Raw genomic sequence first — 22,801 nt, forward strand, 5'->3', positions numbered from 1 at the left:
CATGTTAATATGGAGTGGATCTTGATTTTTTTCAGGATTTCCTGAAAATGCATTTGCATAACATTGCATACCAACTAGCTCGGGGGGACCAGTGTGTTAAGCGAGGCTCTCCCAGATGGGCAGGGCCAACTCACTAAAACCTGACGATGTCCTTCCAAATCCTTGGGATGGAATTTCGAGTTATATTGTCTCGGTTAAACGGCCTAAACGTTCTTTCGCGGCTCCACCTCAGACCGTGGTTCGTTCTGACTGGGCAAGCGACGACTGACTTCAGGGGAGTAGTAGGTACCTACCTCCCCTGTTCTTCGCTAACGGTGCGCGTGAACACATGCGCGCGCGGGTCCTCCTTTAGCGGCCACCAAACACCCCCGTGTCTAGTGACCGAGGACCCTTAATGTAGAGCGGATTTATTTTCAAGAATTACTAGCAATTTGTAAGTATTTTAATAATCCCATTAACCCCTCGTGGTAAGCTAAATACACTGTCTTGTGTTATGAGTGGGTGCACCATAATAGTCAAGGGGCAGCGGGATTCAAACCCGATCACGGGTCGGCCAGTCCGATCCTTTAGCTATCGTGGCTTCACAACAACCTTTTGATCAAGGCTCTTGAATGCCCCTGCCCTGGCGCCTCAACATCTGAACAAGGTAAAACTTAGCTAGGGCTACAAGGAAAACCATTGGGGTGCAGAGTTTTGGTTGCAGTCAATAGATACCGTTTCAGACTAGCGTTTTTTTACATGCTCGCTACAAAAACCAGATTAAAGTACACGTGCTTTGACATAGACCTTGTCACATGTGGCAAAAGGTGCGCATACACGCGTTATGTTTTCTTTCTCTTTTAATCGAACATTTTAACGAATTTTAAGCGTAGCTGGCTAAATCGCAACTGTACCTACAAGCAAAACCTACGTAGACTTAATTTCAAACAGCTAATAACACAAAATTAAAATATTCCTAAAATTGTTACGTATACAATTTACATTTTATAGAATAAGACTATTGGCAAACATTGAAAAATATTTCATTAATTAGGTACTTATAATATTATAATATGATTATGTAATTAATTAATATCTTGCTGATACTATCTTTTTTACACAGGCTCTTTTTTAGGATTTTGTATCTTACAACTACTGTAGGAATAAATAATTAAATTTGAAGAATCAAGAACTTGTGGCTACGAGTATTTGTACTCGTATTATTAGGTTGAAATATAGTTTTCATAAATTATTGTGACCTCGTTGTCGATATACTACTACATCCTATTTAAATAATTCCTAACTGACGGTCTCACTCTGGTTCCCTGGGAACGGGGACGGGCTTTAGTTTGGGACGCTACATGTGTCGATACTTTAGCCCCTTCCCATCTCAGGGAATCAGTTGCTAAAGCTGGGGCTGCAGCGGAGTCAGCTGAGTCGCAAATATGAGTCACTTTCTCTTCGTGAAACCGAAAGGAAGAAGATTGACGCATTGGAGATGTGGTGCTGGAGACGGATGCTGGGAATATTGTGGACCGAGTTTCGTACCAATGACTCCATATTAAAAGAACTCGGCATCAGACAGCGCCTGTCAACCACGGTTCAATCACAAATTTTAACCTTCTTCGGCCATGTATCTCGGCGCAGTAATGACTCCATAGAGCGTCTCGTAGTGCAGGGAAAAGTTTAGGGCTCCAGACCACGTGGTAGATCACCAATGAGATGGACGGACCAGATAAAGGCCGCAACTAAGTGCTCGGTTAGCGAAAGTACCCCGGAAAGCTGCAGTCCGCGAGGAATGGCGCCGTATTACGAGGAACATCACTCTGAATCGTGATTCACAATGATGACCACGATCACTCTGACAAGGGTGACTGAGAAGAATAAGAATTACAATTTCGGAAAATCTAAATGCTGGCTCTTTCCTTGCACAAAGGCTTAGTATTGCCATTCAGCGAGGAAATGCAGCCAGCATCCTCGCCTCTTTGCCTCACGGACACACTTTTATTTTTGAGAACAAAAAATTGGATTTTTATTCTGATTAGAGTTAAATATGCCTTAGTTTAAAAAAAATCTGTTTATTGTAAATAAATATTTGATAATTCCCAACTATTAATATTATAAATGCGAAATTAACTCTGTCTCGCTTTCACGCCTAGTCAAAGTCAAAGTCAAAGTCAAAATTTCTTTATTTGTTTAGACTAATAAATAGTTCTTACAAATCGTCATTTTGCTCTTAAGGAGCCTCTACATGTCTCATAATCTTTTTACCCTACCAGCGCTTCGAGACCAACATTTGGCAAGTGCTGAGAAGAAGCGCCGCAACAAACTCAGTCACCACTGTCTGCCGGTTAATATAAATAAATAGAAATAGCAGTAGTAGGTACATTCGATTCAGGAGCAGTTCACTGAATTTACCATGCATTCTTGTATAGTGTATCTTATAAGAATGGGTATACAAAATTGCGTGGTATATTAAACAAGGTAGTGACGTGCTAATATCTAGACTTACAGATTACATACTTAAATACTAGTAGAAATGACTCGCATACATAAGTTGGAATAACTTGGATTGACCAGTCCCCGAAAGCAGCGCCTGTTCACAGACATGACGAGTGAACCAGCCATCTCTTCACTCGACCATATTAGAGGGAAACCTAAACCACTGAACCGATTTTGATGAGAGAGGCATAGAGATAGTTTGAATCCCGATAAAGGACATCTATAGGATAGTTGTTTTTATCCCGGTTTCTGAAACAAGGACGCGCGCGATAATGTTTTTCTGTAAAAGACAAAATTTCACGCGGGCAAAGCCGCGGGCGGAAAGCTAATTAATTTTTATAAGTTTTGAAATGGGCGGGGCACATAGCACGTAGAGCTGATGGCCGCTGGGGCAGGAAAGTTCTTGAGTGGCGACCACGAGCTGGAAGACGTAGCGTGGGCAGGCCTCCCACTAGGTGGGCCGACGATCTGGTGAAGGTCGCGGGAGGTACCTGGATGCGAGCGGCGCATGATCAGTCTTCGTGGAAATCCTTGGAGGAGGCCTTTGTCCAGCAGTGGACTTCTTTCGGCTGAAACGAACGAACGAATGAAGTTTTGAAATAGTTTTGGAATTAGGTGCCATTTGTGTGTTTTTACTATTACTACTTACACGTGTCACTGGATTGCACAGCTGTTACATTAATATTTAATTTTTATCAAATATTTTTTACACAATTAGTGTTTCTTAGCGTTTCGCTAGTTAATGCGTATCTACCTACCTAGTACCTACACATGTAAGAAGTCGTTTCTTTTGCCTTCGGGAAGCGAAATGCGGACAAGTTATAGCTATACAAAATAGACAGTTTTCATAGAAAACATATTATGTATCTGAACTTTGTTTTAATGTAATATCGTATAATATGTATAAAATAATACACTTGACATCAAATAAATCGCACCTCTCGCGACAAGCACTTTCAAACGAATGCATCCCCAGTTCCCACCAATAATATTAGCACCATTTAAAAGCCTAGTTCTAAACTTTATTTCATTAAAGGAAAGGTTTTTACCCCAAAAATGTGTCTTTAGAAGGATTCAGAGTCACTTCTTCAAAACTTTTATGGCTATAAAACTGTTAAGTTGGGATTAATCGCTATCCATCTGTTAAAGAGGACACGTGACATCATTATTTGGTTTTATGACCATAAAAATTGGTCCTAGAGGTGAGCCAACTCTATGAGTGAGCCCCAAGTGAGGTCCTTTTCAATCGACTTCAAAAAAGGAGGAGGTTCTCAATTCGACCCGTATGTTTATTTTTTCTATGTTTGTTACGCGATAACTCCGCCAATTATGAACCGATTTGAACAAATCTTTTTTCTGCGTATAGGTAATACCTTAAGGGTGGTCCCATTTAAATTTAATAATAGAAAAAACAACCCCCAAGGGTGGAAAATTGGGGATGAACTTTTTTATACGCAATATCTCCGCTGATTATAAATCAATTTGAACGATTATTTTTTTGTTGAATAGGTATTATCAAAAGGGTGGTTTCATGCGAATTTGAAGAAAATATTTCACCCCCAAGGGTGGAAAATTGGGGATGAACTTTTTTATACCCAATATTTTCAATTTTTAGTTTTTTTTTGTGTTCACGCATTTGAAGTCGGTTTTATTTTTTAAAAAAGTTAATTATTCAAGTCACTTTTATGGTATTATGTGTTAATCGTTTATTAAGAAGTTAAATGTGTTTTTCTATAAGTTCAATTATTGGGCTTTCAAATAACACCAATATTGTTGGGGCACCATGATTGTGTTAGAAGAAAATGTTTAAAGTTAGCGTCGCGGAAGGTGGGGATTATTTGATGTTGAGTGTATAATAACTGTTAAAATTATTTCAAAAAATATTGTTACTGTTGGATAAAAAACATCAAATAATTGATGAAAAATACCTGAACTTTTTATTGTTCACCTCGCGACATCTGGTAGTGCGACCTCGCGACTCATCACGGTGTCTGCGATAAAGTAGGTATAGGTAGTCTACGGCCACTGTTTATTATGTACTTAAAACGAAAATTCAAAAGAAATGACATATATATTTTTTTATATTTGTAGTTTTTTAAAACACCTGTTATACCAGATGTAGGTACCTACTTAACGCGAAAATAAAAAGGTAATAATTTATTTTATTTTATTGTATTTTAATAGGTATGACGATGTCACAGGGAGTTTCGTGTTTCGTCGTAGTTGAACTCTGGCTTAAATTGTCATTTAGTATGGAAATGTCATTTTAATCCAAGGTTCATCCTAGATGTAACTTTTTATTAATAAGGGGGATAGGGTATTTTTACACCACTATTCGATGTCTACTACTCGTACTACTACCTACCTACCTACACATAGTAATGTATTTTCTGGTAGGTATAATACCAAGATTTCATGAATACATATTTGGGAAGGTAACATTGACCCATGAGCTAACTCTATCATATGAAAGAGATACCTACGCCAATTTGACCGCAAGACAAGATAGCCTAACTATAGTGTAGGCACAGACAGAGTATAGAAGAGCACTGACGGAGTATAGCAAAGCGGTGCGAAAGGCAAAGAGGAAGGCATGGAGGGATCATTGTGAGATGATCAACTCAGTTCCCGAGGGCATGAGACTGACAAAGGCCATGTCAACAACCAAAGCGAACCCACTCACTACAGTATGGAGTGAGAGGGGGGGATATACGGAAGCAGGCAAAGATACGTTGAAAACAATGATAGCAACGCACTTTCCTGAATCACAGGTCCTAAACGATGATCAAGATCCAATCAGCGTGGAGGAACAAAATAGAACAACAAACAAGCTCGACTGGGTTACGGCTAAAAGAGTAGTGGATGAGACTAAGGTGAGATGGGCAATCGGGAGCTTTGAACCATACAAGGCACCAGGCCCAGATTCGATCTACCCAATTCTCTTGCAGCAAGGAATCTCCATTCTGAATCCTCATCTATGCAGGTTATACAAGGCCTGCATAGCATTTGGATACATACCTAAGGTATGGAGAGAAGTCAAAGTGATCTTTATACCTAAACCAGGTAGACCGGATTACAACGACCCTAAGGCATATAGGCCAATAAGTCTACAATCTTTTCTTCTCAAATCGCTTGAAAAACTTGTAGATAAGTACATAAGACAAGGACCACTAAAAAGATTTCCTCTACATGAGCTACAATGTGCATACCAGGCAGGGAAATCTACAGAAACTGCGCTACACTATGTAACCGGCAGGGCGGAGGCGGCTCTTGAGAGTAGGGAGGTTACTGTTGGGACATTTGTCGACATAGAGGGGGCATTTGACCGCACTACCTTCGTCTCTATAGGAGCTGCTGCTTCTGACCACGGGGTACCACTACCTCTATGCCGGTGGATAGACTGTATGCTTAAAGGCAGGATTATTCAATCAGAACTGCAAGGAGAGTGCATGAGTGTAAGGACTGTCAAGGGCTGCCCGCAAGGGGGGGTACTCTCACCCTTGCTATGGAGCCTGGTCGTGGACTCACTACTTGTGAAACTTAACAAAGGACCACTCTACACGGTTGGATATGCAGATGATTTGGTAATTATGGTAAGGGGCAAGTTCCCAACTATTGTGACAGACATCATGCAAAGAGCCCTCAACACACTGGAAGAGTGGTGTGACAAAAACCACCTCTCGGTGAATCCGGGAAAAACGAATGCTATTGCATTTACAAAAATGAGAAATACAACAGGGCTAGGACATCTCTACCTTTATGGTAAACAGATAACCTGGACCAATGAAGTGAAATATCTAGGGGTAATCCTAGATAAGGAACTTACATGGCGTAAACACCAAGATACGGTCATAGCTAAGGCTATGAGAGTGCTGGGAATGTGTCGTGGTGCATACGGGAAGACATGGGGACTTAGTCCCAGAGTGATGAGGTGGATCTATATAACTATGGTGAGACCAATAATACTTTATGGCAGCATTGTCTGGTGGCCTAGAATTAGGTTACAGACGTGCAGAACGGCACTGGGCAAATTGCAAAGAACTGCATGCCTAGCAATAACGAGTGCGTTTAGAACTACGCCAACTGCAGCATTGGAGATTATTCTGGGATTGCCCCCACTGCACTTGGCGCTAGAAGTAGATGCAAGGAAGGCGCTGCACAGACTGAAGGGGGCGGGACTTTGGAGTACATCCAAACCTTGCACCAAGCACACAAGGATGGGGAGCGATCCTCAATTAGATGCAATAATGGACATGGGTTGTGATACAATGCAGCCTAGGTACATGTTTAGCAAGGATTTCAAAGTGTCTATACCAACAAGGGAAGACTGGAAAAGAGGACTAAAACGTCAACAAGACAGCCTGATCTGGTATACTGACGGCTCCAAGATGAACTCAGGAACAGGAGCGGGCGTCTACTCCAAACAATCTGAGCACAGTGAAAGCTTAGGGAGGTTTGCAACAGTGTTTCAAGCTGAAACCTATGCTATAATCATGTGCGCAGTAAGGAATATAGAACAGGCGCATAAAAAGCGTGACATTTACATATTAAGTGACAGTCAGGCAGCACTCAAAGCCATTGCCTCAGTGAGGGTTGGATCCAGACTCGTTCTGGAGGCAATCTTGGCACTGAATAAACTTGGAAGGCACAACAGGGTGACCCTCATGTGGGTACCTGGACATACTGGAATCGAAGGCAATGAGAGAGCCGACAGTCTAGCGAGACAAGGGTCAGAGGCGGCACCTATTGGGCCAGAGCCGATAGTGCCCTTATCTATGAGCACTTTACACATGGCCATGAGGCAATATATATCCAGGAAGCACAGAGCTGAATGGGAAAGCTCCAACGGTATGAGCCACTCCAAACTATTCCTAGTTGGAAACACAAGATCATGGGAAAAGCTCATACTCAATGGAAACAGAAGGCAAGCCCGAGTGATCACGGGTGCGCTGACAGGACACTACACTACAAACCACATGCTCCACAAAATGGGCCTAACTACGGATGACAGCTGTCGAGCATGTGGAGAACATGCGGAGTCCATGAAACACCTACTGTGCGAATGTGACGCGCTAGCTAGAACTAGAATGGGTCTCCTGGGGTCGGCTTATCCGACACCAGAAGAATATAGGTCCTTCTCACCCAAGCTCTTGATCCACTATATGGATAGGATCTTTGCGGATGAGGGGGGATAAAGGTATAGGGAAGCACAAAAGATCCCAATGGGTCGACGTGCACTGCGCTCATGCGCGGCCCTAAATAAGATAAGATAAGAATAGTGTGGGCACTGAAATGTTATTGAAAGTAAAGATGAAGAATAAATTAATAAATTAAATAAGTACGTTGCACGCCGTATGGCTCACCGGTGAGCCCAGGTGAGCCCAGTCTGCTTTTCCATCCGGGCCAAGCCAAAATCACACTTTAGGTCATTTTTGTCAACTCAAAATTTTCCTGAGGTGCCTGGATGCGAGCGGCGCAGGACCGGTGTTTGTGGAAATCCTTGGGGGAGGCCTTTGTCCAGCAGTGCACGTCTTTCGGCTGAAACGAACGAACGAACGAACAACATTTTCATTCCAATTTTATAAACAATGCCATAATTTGGACAGAAAAAAATTGTCGTCTAGTTTTAGCAATTTTATAAGAAATGGCTCATGAGTGGGTCGCGATCGCGAAGCCTCCTGCGAAAGAATTAGGAATTTCCGTTGGCGGCGGCCAACGGGGTTATTTTGCACCTAATACTACTAGTATACCCATCGACTTTTATATTCATGTAAGTATATCTACTCTGCATCTACCGAAAAAGCCCTCTCTCAGCATCGTACATGGCGAAGGCCCGGCATGTGTTTCTCGCGTGCTTGAAGCGCAGCTATTTGAAACACATTCTCGCCTTCTTTGCCATTTCCCATTTTTCATCCACACCGGCTTCCCTGTATTTCTTGCAATCGTACAGCCAGTAGACTTCTCGGCATTCTGGGCACGTGATGTCCCTCCACTTGGACGTGGTGGACCGGCCTCTTGAATGTGTCCCTCTTCTGGTCCCAGGACACCTCTGGGGAAGCATAGTCGCTATTTATATCTGCTTCAACTTCCATGAAGTACATAAGTTCGACGCTGGTTTTCCCTCTGCCCGGCACTAGCGTTGAATCATCAGCCATTGAGACTTTATGGTCGGCGGTATCTTATCAATGAGACGACGACCCCCGGTGCGCACAAATGTGCAAACGTGCAGATCTCCCCTGATGACTCATGACCCTTGGTAGCCTTTCCATTTTCTTCAATTCCGCCAGGGCTATTGCTCTGGGTCTCCTGAACCGGACCTCCAAGCTTCTCATAAGTTCTTCCGGGTCTTCTCGACGAGCTGACGGAGCGCGTGTCTTGATTCATTCTTGACAGTCGCGGTGTTTGCTCACATACTTTCGGCGTGGGCGGCGCATACTGCCCTTCAACAGTTGGCACGGTGGTGACCGTAGTCGCAGGAGTCGCAGCGGCATCGGTGGCGGCGGTGGCGGCGCGTCTCTTTCTGCTTTCGCGATAAGGGCCCTTAGTGCCTCGTGTGGCTTCGCTTTTTAGTATGGAAAAATGCAAAAAATATTTTTTGTTTTCTAATTCTAGTATTTGAGACTTCAAGGGCCTTTGATGTTATTTTTGTGCTAGAACGTACCGTTTTCGATATACAAGCGAGAAAATAAAATCAATCGCTTCAGTCATTCAGGAGCTAATAATGCCACAAACTGACAAGATCACAAGACAAACAGACACATCAAATACTTTTCGCGAATAATAAAAAACTTTTTTCGCGCAAATGTCTATCGTGTAGTATCTTTCACGCTAATGTCTTTTCGCGCAAATGGCTTTTCGCGCTAGTATCTTCGCACAAATGTCTTTCGCGCTAGTGTCTTTCGCGCAAGTGTACCAGAACCTTAACATTGCTAATCAATTCTAATTAATAAATTAGCGTATTTTCTTGATTGACGTCGCTGGCTGATTTACACGTATCGTTATTTAGTTAAGTAGGTAACTAAATTTTTTAAGTGATTATTGCATGTTTAATTAAAGTCGTTTTGTGTTACATACACTGACGATCAAAAAATCTGCTGTTTAATTATTATTTCACGTCCTATATTTCTTTTTTCAATGTAATGTTGAGACAAATAAATACTTTTTTAAACATCTAATTTTTTTACAGAAACCAAATCAAAAATTGTCGACTTTAAAAATATTTTACCAATAGAACACCACATTTTTTGTTAAGTGTATTTGGCGATACAATGTATGAACTTTCTGTAACAGAACGAAATTCACGTAAGACACCAATTTGATGAGAGATTATAACATAAAATTCCTATGTTTTTAACATTTTAGATAGTACCCAATCTTTATGATCACCAGTGTATTGACTGTTTACTTTGCCGAAATTAACTATAAAAGCAGCTACAAAACAACCAGTGATACAGTCAGTCTCTACCAATATTATAATAATGAAGGACTTCCCGAATGGAGTCTTCATTGTGTTCATCTTATTGGTGGGAAGTCAAAGTTGTTTTGCCTTATTCGACGGCATATTGAACGAAGATGGAAGGTTAAATTTCACCCAAATCGCGGCAAAGTATGGGTTCCCGAATGCAGTGACCAAGGACGTGGTGACCGTAGATGGCTACATTCTGGCGCTGCACCACATCCCGGGCAACGCCAGCCGGCCGGTGCTGCTGGTGCACGGCAACACGGCCGACGCCAGCTGCTGGATCATCCGCGGCAACGACTCCCTGGCCATCAACCTCGCCAGGAGAGGCTACGACGTGTGGGCGATCAACTCCAGGGGCACCACTTTGTCGAAGCGGCACCTTTATTTAAATCCTAACCTGCAGATGAGGGAGTTCTACAACTACACATTTTACGAGCAGGGTGTTTATGACATGCCAGCCACAATAGATTATATCTTAAATGAGACCAATCAGAGCAGTCTGCTCGCCATCGGGCACTCTGTCGGAACTACGAATTTTTACGTGTTGGGGTCCGTCAAACCTGAGTATAACGCCAAAATCAGGGCGTTCATATCTCTGGCGCCCATTAGCTTCATACAGCATTTGAGAGGACTCGCAACGGTTGGGTCTTTGTTAGGAAACACATTGACAAGCATAGGGTTGCTGGTCGGTGTCAACGAAGTAGCAGGTCGAAATCAAGTTACAAGTGGTTTGTTCAACGCCACGTGCCTTGTTGGGCCTCTCCGGTACACGCTCTGCGTCGAGGGAGTTATATTCCCGCTGTTCGGTCCGGATGAGCAAGGATTCGAACGTGACTTCATCCGCACATTTTTCGGGCATTATCCTGAAGGCAGCAGCAGAAAGTTGTTTGACCATTTGGTACAAATAATAGATCGAAACAAGTTTGCGAGATATGATTACGGTTCGAAAGGCAACAAGGTGGCGTACGGGACGACCGAGCCCCCGGAGTTCGACCTGAGCCAGGTGAGCATGAACATGGCGCTGCTGGTGGGCAGCAACGACTACCTGGCGACGGTGCTGGACGCCGAGCGCCTGCGCGACGCGCTGCCCAACGTCGTGCACTACCAAGTCATGCCCTACGAAGATTTCAATCATTTTGACTTTGTTTGGGGCCGCGAAATGCCCACCAATTTGTTTCCGTATCTTTTACCGCTTGTAGAAGAATACATATAATTTTATAGTAAAATGACTGACAAATAAAAATATAACTGAAATATTTTTTTATTTCACAATTATTATTTACCACATCCTTCCCTTCAAATCAGGTAGGTACCTACGTAACATCAGTATCACTACAGATACGAATGATGCAAAGAAATGGCTTAGCCACAGGTGATTCGGTAATTTAAAATGTTTTTACCGAATCTATTGCGTTCACTGCAATGTTTTAATTAAAATACACTTAACTATCTATACTTATAATAAATTTGTAGAGGTCAATTCTGTACATGAAATATATTTTCAAAATAACTATCAGGGGGTGATTAGTGATCGATACTGAAGCCAAAAATGCAATCAGTAAATTTTTTGTCTGTCTGTCTGTATGTTCCTTATAGAAATAAAAACTACTCGACGGATTTTAACGAAACTTGGTACAATTATTCTTCATACTCCTGTAAGCCTAAGATGCGCGCCGCGATAAGCGGTTATCACGCCATTTTATCGATTTTGCCCATACATTTTGACGTCGATAAAAGTTATCACGGCGCGCAGCTTAGACCTACTGGGCAGGTTATAGTATACATAGGAGCAGAGTAGTGAAGGGAAATTTTGGGTAAAGAAACTGACTGACTGACTGACATATCAACGCACAGCCTAAACGGCTAAACGTAGGCACTTGAAAGGACAATGGGCAAAATGGTACCCGGCTCCAATAGATATGAGTCTAGTATCGTTTGAAAGGTCTTACCAAGATGAACAACTTTTACTATGACCACCAGCCTCAGATCTGGTTGTGTACGAAGATATACATACTTTTTTGCAGAATGGTACCCGGCTCCAATAGTAATGTTTGTAGTGTCATTTGAAAGGTCTTACCAAGACGAACAACATTTACCTACTATGGCCACCAGCCTCAGATCTGGTTGCGTTCGAAGATAAAGATACTTTTTGTGTAACCTAAGTATCATACAGTATGAAGGGGGACGCACTCGGGGCAGGGCACCGACGAGATGGTCGGACGCGGTGAGGAAGACGGTGGGCGGGAGTTTGCATCGTGCGGTCCACACAGCTTATGACCGCAGTATCTGTGGAGGAACACTATCTGTGGTCGCGATCCTCATCAGTGAGGGAGGAAGAGACCAAGGAAGAAAAAGAAGAAGTATCATACGTGTCCATCGTATGGTACTTAGGTTATGCGAGTCAGGAAGGGTTTACTGTTCCAGCATCCTTCCTTAACTCTATAATTATTGATGGGGATGATTGTGAAATAAATATCACAGTAGATAAATCAAACAGTACGGAAGCTTCATACAAACGCTCGAAATCAGACTCACGCACACAGACGCACGCTTTACACGAGCTCTAAGCGAACCTCGCAGTCCATCCGTCGCGAGTGTCGCGCGCGTTTTGTTTTTAATAATAATTTTATTGCATGCACTGTCCGCTGTATTTTTAAAAACATGCCACGAGTGTATTGCTTCTTAGTATAATACGTCTGCTTGAACTCGGCATCTTCAAAACCAGAACTTTCATTTTTTAAACTTCGTAATAATTCTGAATTGTAAAAATGATTAAATATGACTTTTTAAATAAAGTGCTTACATCTGATTTAGTAATAGTTCTTTTTAAATTACGTAATTACGCTTTTTAACAATTTATGTGTTCTATTTGATAAAGTAATTTGCTCCGCGCGCTTTTGTACGAAGTGATGAACTGTATTTAAAATGAGCCAATAGCTGTGTGAAAGTAAGTATCCGGTATTTTATTTATGAGAATAGAATATCTTCTACCGGCCTCTAATAGTACTTAATCAATTTATTCGATTATGTATTCGATCATTATAGAACCTAATTAACGTTTTATTTTTTTGTTAACTACTTAGTCAATTAATTTATTCCATTAGGTATTTGATATTTAAAAAACCTAAATAAACGTTTAAATAAATAAGTAAGTCAGAACCTTATTAATTTTATAAAGATTAAGAGTGCCAACCCTAACACTCAGTTGAAGTGTAGGTATTTAACTCGCCGAAAGGGCTAAGTTTCCGTACTGCTTTAGCTCATATATCTACTGTGTAAATATTTTTATTTAAAGAAGTACTACCCCCTTATTAATAAAAAGTTACACCTAGGAAGAACCTTGGATTAAAATGACATTTCCATACCAAATGACAATTTAAGCCAGAGTTCAACTAGGGTGTAACTTTTATTAATAAAGGGGTTAAAGTTTTATTACTTCTTAAGGGTTTTATTATGGGTTGCTAAAGCGAATAAACCCACAAGACCCAACAAGTCCACCCACAAGATGGACCGACGACCTCACAAAGGTAGCGGGAAGGCGCTGGATGCAGGCCGCCACCAACCGACCATTGTGGAAATCATTGGAGGAGGCCTATGTTCAACTGGACGTCCTATGGCTAAAATGATCACGATGATGATGATGAAAGCGAATAAAGGTCTAATAGCTTGGGTAGTTCATCGTAGGTATAATCCTTTCCTTAATTCCTTTTCAATGCTTCTTTTAGTTATATTAATAGGTTGTAGTCATAATACATACTCGTATACATGGATGATTGTGTTAAAGTATAACACATACTTTCATTATAATACTTAGTGGAATTACTGCTTTCAAAACGTGAATTAGATCTGGCCCCATAGCAGACATTTACCTACATCTAAAGGCCTTTTAAAATATATATTGGTTATGGCTATTGGAGCGGGTACCACTTTCCATACATTTGTGCCCATCATCCTTTGGAAGGGACGTAGCTTAGGTACCGTAGAGGTGCAGAAAAAAAATGTTAAACCAATAATTTTTATTTGACTATCGAAGTTTGGAGAAATGGGAAGTCAACAACATAATTAATTTTTCGGTTTGCTCTCTATTTTTGATCGTTATAAGCTTAATATAGTCGAGATTTTATTTATTTACTAGCGGCCGCCCGCGACTTCGTACGCGTGGATCCCGTTTTACCCCCTTCATCTATCTTACGCAGTTTAGATTTTTTCATACAAATGTTTTTTCCCGCTAACTCCCGTTTCCGTGGGAATTTCGGGAATTTCTTTCTTATCTAAGCACATTATTTCCATTTTACTTACTGCGATAGTAACTAGTTTATGGAAATGGACGCGGGTAATTTTTCTGACTTTAATTAATCCTAAATTCTACTCGCACAGACTCTAATCTAGCAGTCTGACTACCCAAGGTCTCTCCGACTATATATTGTTTTTAGCCGTTTTTACTGTCAGAAAATCGGGGGCAGTCAAGTAAGTCAAGCCTGCCAGAAAGGCAGGGCCTATCCACTAAAAATCTGATGTTGCCCTCGGTATTTATCGGCATTTGCTTCAAGCATTCGCCCGCGTTCCCTCGCGCTCGGAGCTGCAAGGAAGGCGTCATTTAGCCTTCCGACTCCAGCTAATTAATTACACACTAGACACGTGTTGCGTACACCCTGGGATGGTGGTTTTGATGGTCGAGGCTTATTAGGAAGGGGCAGGTGGACCGTGGAGGTCATGCTCTCCTCCTGTGCCCATGACGTCGCCGCGGCGCACGGTGGTCCCGATTTAATAAAACATGGACATTGATGCTAGAGGCACGAAATTTTTTTTGATGGTTACTGATATGATAACTAATAAGGCAAAAAAATATTACAATCCTACGACGTCTATTTCGTAGTAAAAAAAAATATATACATATTTTTTGTATGGAAGAAATTACGTTTCTGTAAATTTTTCGAAATTCTTAAACGATGTCAAAATGCCGATCATACGTGTTATAAAACAAGTGATTCTGAGTATTTCATGCGAAGATACTTGTCACTTATCTCTGCGTACTTTTGAGTTATCGAGGGTTGAAAATTCGATTTTTTTATGTTAAATATTTCCACGAAAAATTGCCAAAATTACAATATGGTGTATAAGGGACACTTTTGATGACATATAACAACGACTCCCACTCGCACGCGCTCTTATGCATCAGCTTTTAATAAAATAAAATAAAAAATTAAGGGCAATACTTAATACAACGTTGTATGTATAGGTCCGCTGGCCGTCAAAAAGTAGCTTATAGGAGAGGTTGCCCAATTTACAATATGCCCATCATTGATAACTCACACAAATATCGTCTCTCTCTGAAGGATAACAAGTTTTTTTTGTTTCCAGAAGCTCTTGATAGGATGGAAGCCCATAAATACTCTCTGAAGCGAGAATGAATCTCAAATTGCGATATTGCCATTTTGACAAATTACATGATGTAACTAGCGCTAACGTTTATCTTCAGGTAGACACAGTTTTAAGTTAAAAGATTGTCTACTATTTCACACTGTTCTTCGTTTTGGAACAGTTCTTTGATTATAGGTAGTCGCTAATTTCGTTTTGTTAGACTCTTTCAGTTTAGCACATAAAGCGTAAACTAATTCCTCCTCAGAATGATCTAAAAGTGTTAGAGAGCGCCTCTTCTTCTGCAGAAGAAGAATTTTGCATAAATCTTCAAAAGGTTTTTTATTTATACCAAAAGTCGATGGTTGCACATCTACTTCCGCAGTCTCATCAACTGGAGCGTCTTCCTCAGTATTAACGTTGTCTATGCGTTGTGTTAACTCGGTAAAAAACATTGTTTAAATCTATATTTTTACAATTCGGCCAGACAATTTCAGAGTCTAGCCAATGCGAATTCTGGTGCAAAAATGTCTTTTGGGCTCTGCTGGAAGCAGACCATATCTTCTTTGATATATTTCTTGTAAAATTACGACTTAATGATTTGATAATTACTCAAATCTTCGGAAGACAATTCAATGCCAATACGTTCGTCATTTTAGTCTGAAATGGTCTGGCCGAAATGTAAAAATATAGATTTAAAAAATGTTTTTTACCGAGTTAACACAACGCATAGACAACGTTAACACCGAGGAAGACGCTCCAGTTGATGAGACTGCGGAAGTAGATGTGCAACCATCGACTTCTGGTATAAATAAAAAACCTTTTGAAGATTTATGCAAAATTCTTCTTCTGCAGAAGAAGAGGCGCTCTCTAACACTTTTAGATCATTCTGAGGAGGAATTAGTTTACGCTTTATGTGCTAAACTGAAAGAGTCTAACAAAACGAAATTAGCGACTACCTATAATCAAAGAACTGTTCCAAAACGAAGAACAGTGTGAAATAGTAGACAATCTTTTAACTTAAAACTGTGTCTACCTGAAGATAAACGTTAGCGCTAGTTACATCATGTAATTTGTCAAAATGGCAATATCGCAATTTGAGATTCATTCTCGCTTCAGAGAGTATTTATGGGCTTCCATCCTATCAAGAGCTTCTGGAAACAAAAAAAACTTGTTATCCTTCAGAGAGAGACGATATTTGTGTGAGTTATCAATGATGGACATATTGTAAATTGGGCAACCTCTCGTATAAGCTACTTTTTGACGGCCAGCGGACCTATACATACAACGTTGTATTAAGTATTTCCCTTAATTTTTTTTTTTATTTTATTAAAAGCTGATGCATACGAGCGCGCGCGAGTGCGAGTCGTTGTTATGTGTCATCAAAAGTGTCCCTTATACACCATATTGTAATTCTGGCCATTTTTCGTGGAAATATTTAATATAAAAAAATCGATTTTTCAACCCTCGATAACTCAAAAGTACGCAGAGATAAGTGACAAGTATCTTCGCATGAAATACTCAGAATCACTTGTTTTATAACATGTGTGATCGGCATCTTGACATCGATAAAGAATTTCGAAAAATTGACAGAAACGCAATTTCTTCCATACAAAAAATATGTATATATTTTTTTTTACTACGAAATAGACGTCGTAGGATTGTAATATTTTTTTGCCTTATTAGTTATCATAGCAGTAACCATCAAAAAAAATTTCGTGCCTCTAGCATCAATGTCCATGTTTTATTAAATCGGGACCACTGTGCGGCGGCAGGAGATAGTGGCTCCCTCTCCGCCGCTTCCTTCTGTTAGAGCACTCCACACACGCCACACCTACATTTCTCGATTGAGTCATAATTTATGGCGGATTATTGTTTTTGGATTCTTCTACTCGTCTTACGCAGCATGAATAAATTGTTGAAGCAGCTGTGTTTGCGTAGCTAATTACGCCAAGAGCGAAGCAGGTTACATTGTCGGTTTCCGCATTACAGTGTATTGTATTGTAACAGTAATGGTACGTAGGGACTCTATTGCCAGGCCTATAATGATCCAAGGTTCGTATTACAAAACAACCAAAAGTATCAATCTATGCTTGAATTGAATGTAGTTTTTAGTTTCATTCTGTATTATGGAATTAAGAAGAAGGCCTTGGTGCAGTTTGCTACAGGAGCAGTCGCTAAAACATAGCTCTCTCTCCGTTACGAATTGAAATGACTCAATACTCAACATTTTATTGCATCCATTATGTACAGTCGACAGCTGCACATCAACCTATAAACATATATGACTATGACTATACATTTTTGTTGCAAAATAGCCTGTATTACAAAGAAATAAGACGCCACTATGTTTAGGTTGATGTGCTGTCGTCCGTACTTAAAATTAGAACATTATGGGCCCTGAACCTTTTTATTTTGCGTATGTTGTTCCTTCTTTTCAGCCAAATGAAATAACGTCCACTCCACTGCTGGACAAAGGCCTAGAATTTCCATTAAAACCGTTCCTGCCCGCATCCAGGTACTTCCCGCGACCTTCACCAGATCGTGGGTCCACCTAGTGGGGAGCCTGCCCACACCACGTCTTCAAGTGATTAACAAATTCGTTAGAAATTAGGGCTTTATTGGTTTCACATATATTATTATGTAGTTTTACGCCCATTTCCCATATTCAATCCTTGTCCAAATCCGGACTTCAACTGTCTTTAACTCAGTTTTAGATTAAGAGTCCACAATTTTCGATGGGTTTACACTATAATATTGTTTAAACAGTCCTAAAAACACAATATGAAAATGTAAAAACATCGAAAACCGCAGATATTTTGACTAAGGTGGTAGAGTTTGAAGTTAGGCCAGTTAGGCCTTGTAGAGAGAAGCTTGGCTCTACATGAGATCTGATAACTTTTTGACAGTGCGAGTCATAATTATGGTCTCGTCTTGGCAACATTTTACATGAAAACGTTTTTGGTGGGGTTAATGTTTTTCAGTAGGTAAACCAAATACCTACTACAGTGAGTCACGACCAGGCGCACCTAGAAAAGCACAAAAGCTATCTTTTATTTAAACGAGATACATGAAGTAAGATTAATGTTTCTTGATATTAATAACAACTAGTTAACAATGATTTAATTTTGTTTTTTTTTTCTGCTGAACACACAACAGATATGGCAAAAGTATCGTTTAGTAATTTTACACACTTAATTTGAATAGGCGTTAATGAATTTATTTTTGATGCGACATAAAGTAAAATAATGAGAGAGGCCGCTTCACCAGGACGAAAATAAAAATATAAAACTTTTGTTTCGTGTTTATTTCTATTAAGATAAGTACCTGAAGATTTTTGAAGCTTAAAATTTTACATATTAATCATTTTAATAATGGGAAATTTTATTAGAGAATAAATTTTATAATAATACATTACAATAAAATGACTTAAAAACTAAAATTTAAAAATTACTAATGATAAAAACTATTTATCATTTTAATTATTTTTTATGATAACAAACAAGTAAGATGTTTTACATCGATATTTAGTTATTATTATAATATACCTTAATTTACCTACTTTATGTATAATTTTCCAACACTTCAAATACATATGGGTAAAAATTGTTGGTCATGTTATTACCCCAAATGAAATCCACGTGGTTGAAGTTCTCATAGGGGAGCACGAGGTACTCCGCCACGTTGGGCAGCGACGCGTTGAGGCGCTGCACGTCCGCATCCCGCGCCAAGAAGTCCTCCTGCCCTACAATCAGGACGCTCTTCATCTTCACCTTGCTCAGGTCAAACTCTGGCGGCTCCGTGCTGTTGTAAGCGATCAAATTCCCTGCTGTACCGTAATCATACTTAGCGAACACATTCCTATTATAAACTTGCCCCAAATGATCAAATATCTTTCTAGTCGTACCCCCTGGAAAATGCCCAAATAGTGTGTACATGAACTCCTCTTCTAACCCTGCCGAATCATATCCAAATAAATAAAACAGAACGCCCTGGATGCACACAGCATATCCCGTGGGTTGAAGACATAGAGCTTGCAGTATGGGAGTCGTGACACTGTAACTTAAAAGTTCTTGGGTGTCCGTTGCGATTCCGAGTAAATTTAATTCCGCCGCAAACTTGGCCGGTGTGGAAGCCAAACCAGTGATATGCTCCAGGAAACATATAGGAGCTAACGATATGCAAAGTTTTATCTTATCGTTGTACTCTGGTTTCTCTGATCCTAGGACGTAGAAAAGCGTAGTCCCCATGGAGTGTCCGAATGCGATCAGCTCCGATTGTCCCGTCTCCTGCAGGATGAAGTCGATAGTGACGGGCATGTCATATATAGCCAACTCGTAGAAACTGTAGTTGAAGAACTGATCCGGCTGCGTATCTGGGTCCAGAGTTACATGGCTTCTCGAGTATCTTGTGCCTCTAAGGTTTATCGTCCAGACGTCGTAGCCTTTCCTGGCTAGTGTGAGTGCTAGGGATTCGTTCCCTCTGATGATGTAGCAGTCGGAAGTAACCGTGTTCCCGTGCACCAGCAGCACAGGCTTGTCCGCGTCGCCGGGGATGCGAAACATGGTCAGGATGTACCCGTCTTCAGTGGTTATCTCATACTGTTCGTAAGCATACCCGTACTTGGCAGCGATTCCTGTGAAGTTCAACTTGCCATCTTCAGACAATTTGTCGTAGGCAGATGTCAGCGACAATGAAATTACCAACTTCCCAGTTGCGAAAAATGACAGAAACAAAAAGACGAGTTTGATACCCATATTTATAATAACTTTATGATATCAATTCGATTTCATTTCATGGACGTGTAGGTGCGAGTTCAAAAAATGACGGGGACTACTGCAACGAGTTTTAGATTTCAGCTTTTAAACGTAAGAAATACAAATAGGTATTACAAGATTATACTAACTATATGAGTTGGATAAAGATGGGATTAGTTCTTCATGAGATAAGATTGTAATAATATTGGTGCGATTTCTGATAATACATCAATCAACTTTTACTTATACAGTAACTTATTGGTAGGTACAAGGTGCATAATTCATTTATTATAGTGTGGCGTNACTTCACCATACCATTTATATGCCCATGTTAACATGGGCTAGTGTCGGATCATATACCCATTTACCTAACACCCTGTATAAGTAAATAAAATAAAAGAAAATAAAAATCTTCTTTCAATGAGAGTTTTCGCGATTGAAAAATTCGCCAGATGGCAATACGTAGACAAGAGGTCCAAATGCTGCGTGATTGGTGGATTTTGACATATCTGTCAATGTCATGTCAAAAATAACCTATTGATAGCATCTTAAATTACCTCCCTAGCGAAATAGAGCAACAAAGAACTGAGCGAGCGAGATGTCACTAGTAGCAACACTGTCAAACAGAACTTTTTGCAGCTATTTGAAGTTTAATAACTTTACGGATATCATTGATTGTTTTACTGTCCAGTGTGTTTTTTGATTACATCTGTGCATACAGTTTGTTTCCTGTTCACGAAAATTTCATAATCAGTTCACATTCAACGTTGCGACTTTGTTGCATATTTTTAGTATTTTGACGATCACCCGGCGATGATACGCAAGTACTACAATAATTTCACTTCGCGATTAACGAGAGGTTTTGTCGCATCACTAGTTCACAGACAAAAAATATTTTTATGTCAGTTGGCCATTTTTGATGACATTTCTGCTGATTTCTAAAAAATTAGACTGTATGTCCTAATATTTATAATTTTTTATTGAATGTCAGATAAGTCTCCAAAAATGAAACTTTTGCTATAAAAGTAATGGAAGTGTGGCGTTCGGAAATAAGTGATTTCCGAACGCACATTTACTCTAGGTATAGACAAGTGCTTTTTAATCTGTGGTTTGACTACAAAACTTTTGACTTGTCAGAGAGAGGCCTCAACTTTTTACCGCGCGCATCGCGATTATAATTACTCTTTTAATAATGTGAAATGTATATAATTCACGTAGTGTTAATTGTGTGTGCTACTTTATTATCATTGTATCCACGCCTGATTCTACGCAAAGTGCGTCAATACACGCTGTTCTTTGTCGAAACGTCTACGGAGTTTCATTCCGGCATGGGAGACGCCGACTCACCAAAGCCTCCCAAATTGGTGACCCCGACTATGAAATAACCTGCGTCAATGAAGAAGATTGAAACCCATCGGCGTAGGCGCATCCACTAGCAGCAACGAGACTATTGGAATCGATTTTTCCTACACAAAATTTTGTCATTCACAAAATGGCGTCGTCTCGGCTTTCGTAACAAAATAGCGTCCTTGTACTAAAAACTTCACTGCAAATCCAACTAGACTACGTTCGCGTACAGTGCATGTGGTGTTATTGTGGTGTTGGTGTTGATTAAGTGTTCAAAGTGCATAACCTTGCCGTGCTATCCCCTGCTAAACTCCTGCTAACATACTCGGCGCTACTAACTGTTAGAGGACTGCTTGCTCCGTCTACTCTCCACATCCCAAGCATCGCAACGCACGCAAGTACTTTTTTAATCCAAATCTGACATTTCGTGAACTTAGTGCATAATGCAGCTGCTGCAATAACATACAAACTGGACTATTGAACATTTAGTAATAACTCTATTTAATTTAGCATTAATTCTAGTATTAACCCTAATTAACAACTATTTCAAATTGCAATTCAAATACCGGTGAATTAAGTAGTAAATTTTTTTCTAGCGGTTTATTAAGACAATATTATTAAGACAATATGATTAAAATATATGTAATTTGTGGTATTGTTAACCATCTGTTTTTGAAATCAGATAATTAATGTTTGATAGCCCAAACAACAAAGTAACTAATTATTATAATCGGTGTCAAATTTCAATTGCATGTTTACAAATTTTTATTTCTCTTTTAATGTGTGTTTTCCTTATTCTTATTTTGCTATTGCCTTCTTTTGAAATATATTTTCATTACTTATGATTTTGAATTGGTGATGTTATCCATATAACTTGCTATAACCATTTATAAACTAAAATTTCTATAAAAAGCAAGTTCCATTCCACATTGTTAACATTTTAACGGTCTAGAAATAATTAAGAATATTTTTTCTTTTTTGCATGTGCCAATCCAACTTTTAATTTGTTTAATTAACATACTTAAAATATTATTTTTTCTTACTGCACACCTGCGGAGAAGGATATTTGGCATACTTGCATTATTATTATTTTCTTTTTATTTTAAATCTAAATTGTTATCTTTTTTGAACATCATCGCTTATCATTAGATTTTTGTGTTACTAACCGGGACCATGGCTGAAGCAGAATTACATGCTAAATTAGAAGAGCTTTTAGCTCAAAATGCTACCTTGAAAGCTCAACTCCATCAGGTACAAACAGAAACAGCAGAAACCTCTACAGCATCGCAAAAAGAACAAGTTTGCAGAGTGTCTGTGAAATTACCACCTTTCTGGATTGACAGGCCAGCTATTTGGTTTGCACAAGCAGAAGCCCAATTTCATCTTGCTGATATAA

General features: G+C 39.9%; 3 protein-coding genes across 3 annotated transcripts; 2 read left to right on the forward strand and 1 right to left on the reverse strand.

Annotated features, from left to right (window-relative positions):
• Positions 1-5,093: 5,093 nt before the first annotated feature.
• LOC114352107 (uncharacterized) lies at positions 5,094-7,676 on the forward strand. The gene is made up of 2 exons (XM_028303564.1): positions 5,094-5,354; positions 5,694-7,676. The coding sequence occupies exons 1-2, from the start codon at positions 5,094-5,096 to the stop codon at positions 7,674-7,676; spliced, it is 2,244 nt and encodes a 747-aa protein (XP_028159365.1).
• Positions 7,677-9,959: 2,283 nt separating this feature from the next.
• On the forward strand, positions 9,960-11,156 carry LOC114352108 (lipase 1-like). Its single transcript, XM_028303565.1, has one exon. The coding sequence runs from the start codon at positions 9,960-9,962 to the stop codon at positions 11,154-11,156; it is 1,197 nt and encodes a 398-aa protein (XP_028159366.1).
• Positions 11,157-18,845: 7,689 nt separating this feature from the next.
• Positions 18,846-20,183, reverse strand: LOC114352117 (lipase 1-like). The gene has a single exon (XM_028303587.1). It carries the CDS (start codon positions 20,056-20,058, stop codon positions 18,865-18,867), a length of 1,194 nt encoding a protein of 397 aa, XP_028159388.1. The 5' UTR covers positions 20,059-20,183; the 3' UTR covers positions 18,846-18,864.
• Between the last annotated feature and the right edge of the window lie 2,618 nt (positions 20,184-22,801).

The sequence above is a fragment of the Ostrinia furnacalis genome, unplaced genomic scaffold (assembly GCF_004193835.3).
Source record: "Ostrinia furnacalis isolate ACB-3 unplaced genomic scaffold, ASM419383v2 OfSCF1253, whole genome shotgun sequence".
NCBI classification, from domain to species: Eukaryota; Metazoa; Arthropoda; class Insecta; order Lepidoptera; family Crambidae; genus Ostrinia; species Ostrinia furnacalis.

Coding starts and splice junctions, on each gene's coding strand:
- LOC114352107 (XM_028303564.1), top strand. CDS start 5,094: ATGATCAACTCAGTTCCCGAGGGCATGAGACTGACAAAGGCCATGTCA. Junction 5,355..5,693: donor GAGTAGTGGATGAGACTAAG/GTGAGATGGGCA, acceptor TGTGCATACCAG/GCAGGGAAATCTACAGAAAC.
- LOC114352108 (XM_028303565.1), top strand. CDS start 9,960: ATGAAGGACTTCCCGAATGGAGTCTTCATTGTGTTCATCTTATTGGTG.
- LOC114352117 (XM_028303587.1), bottom strand. CDS start 20,058: ATGGGTATCAAACTCGTCTTTTTGTTTCTGTCATTTTTCGCAACTGGG.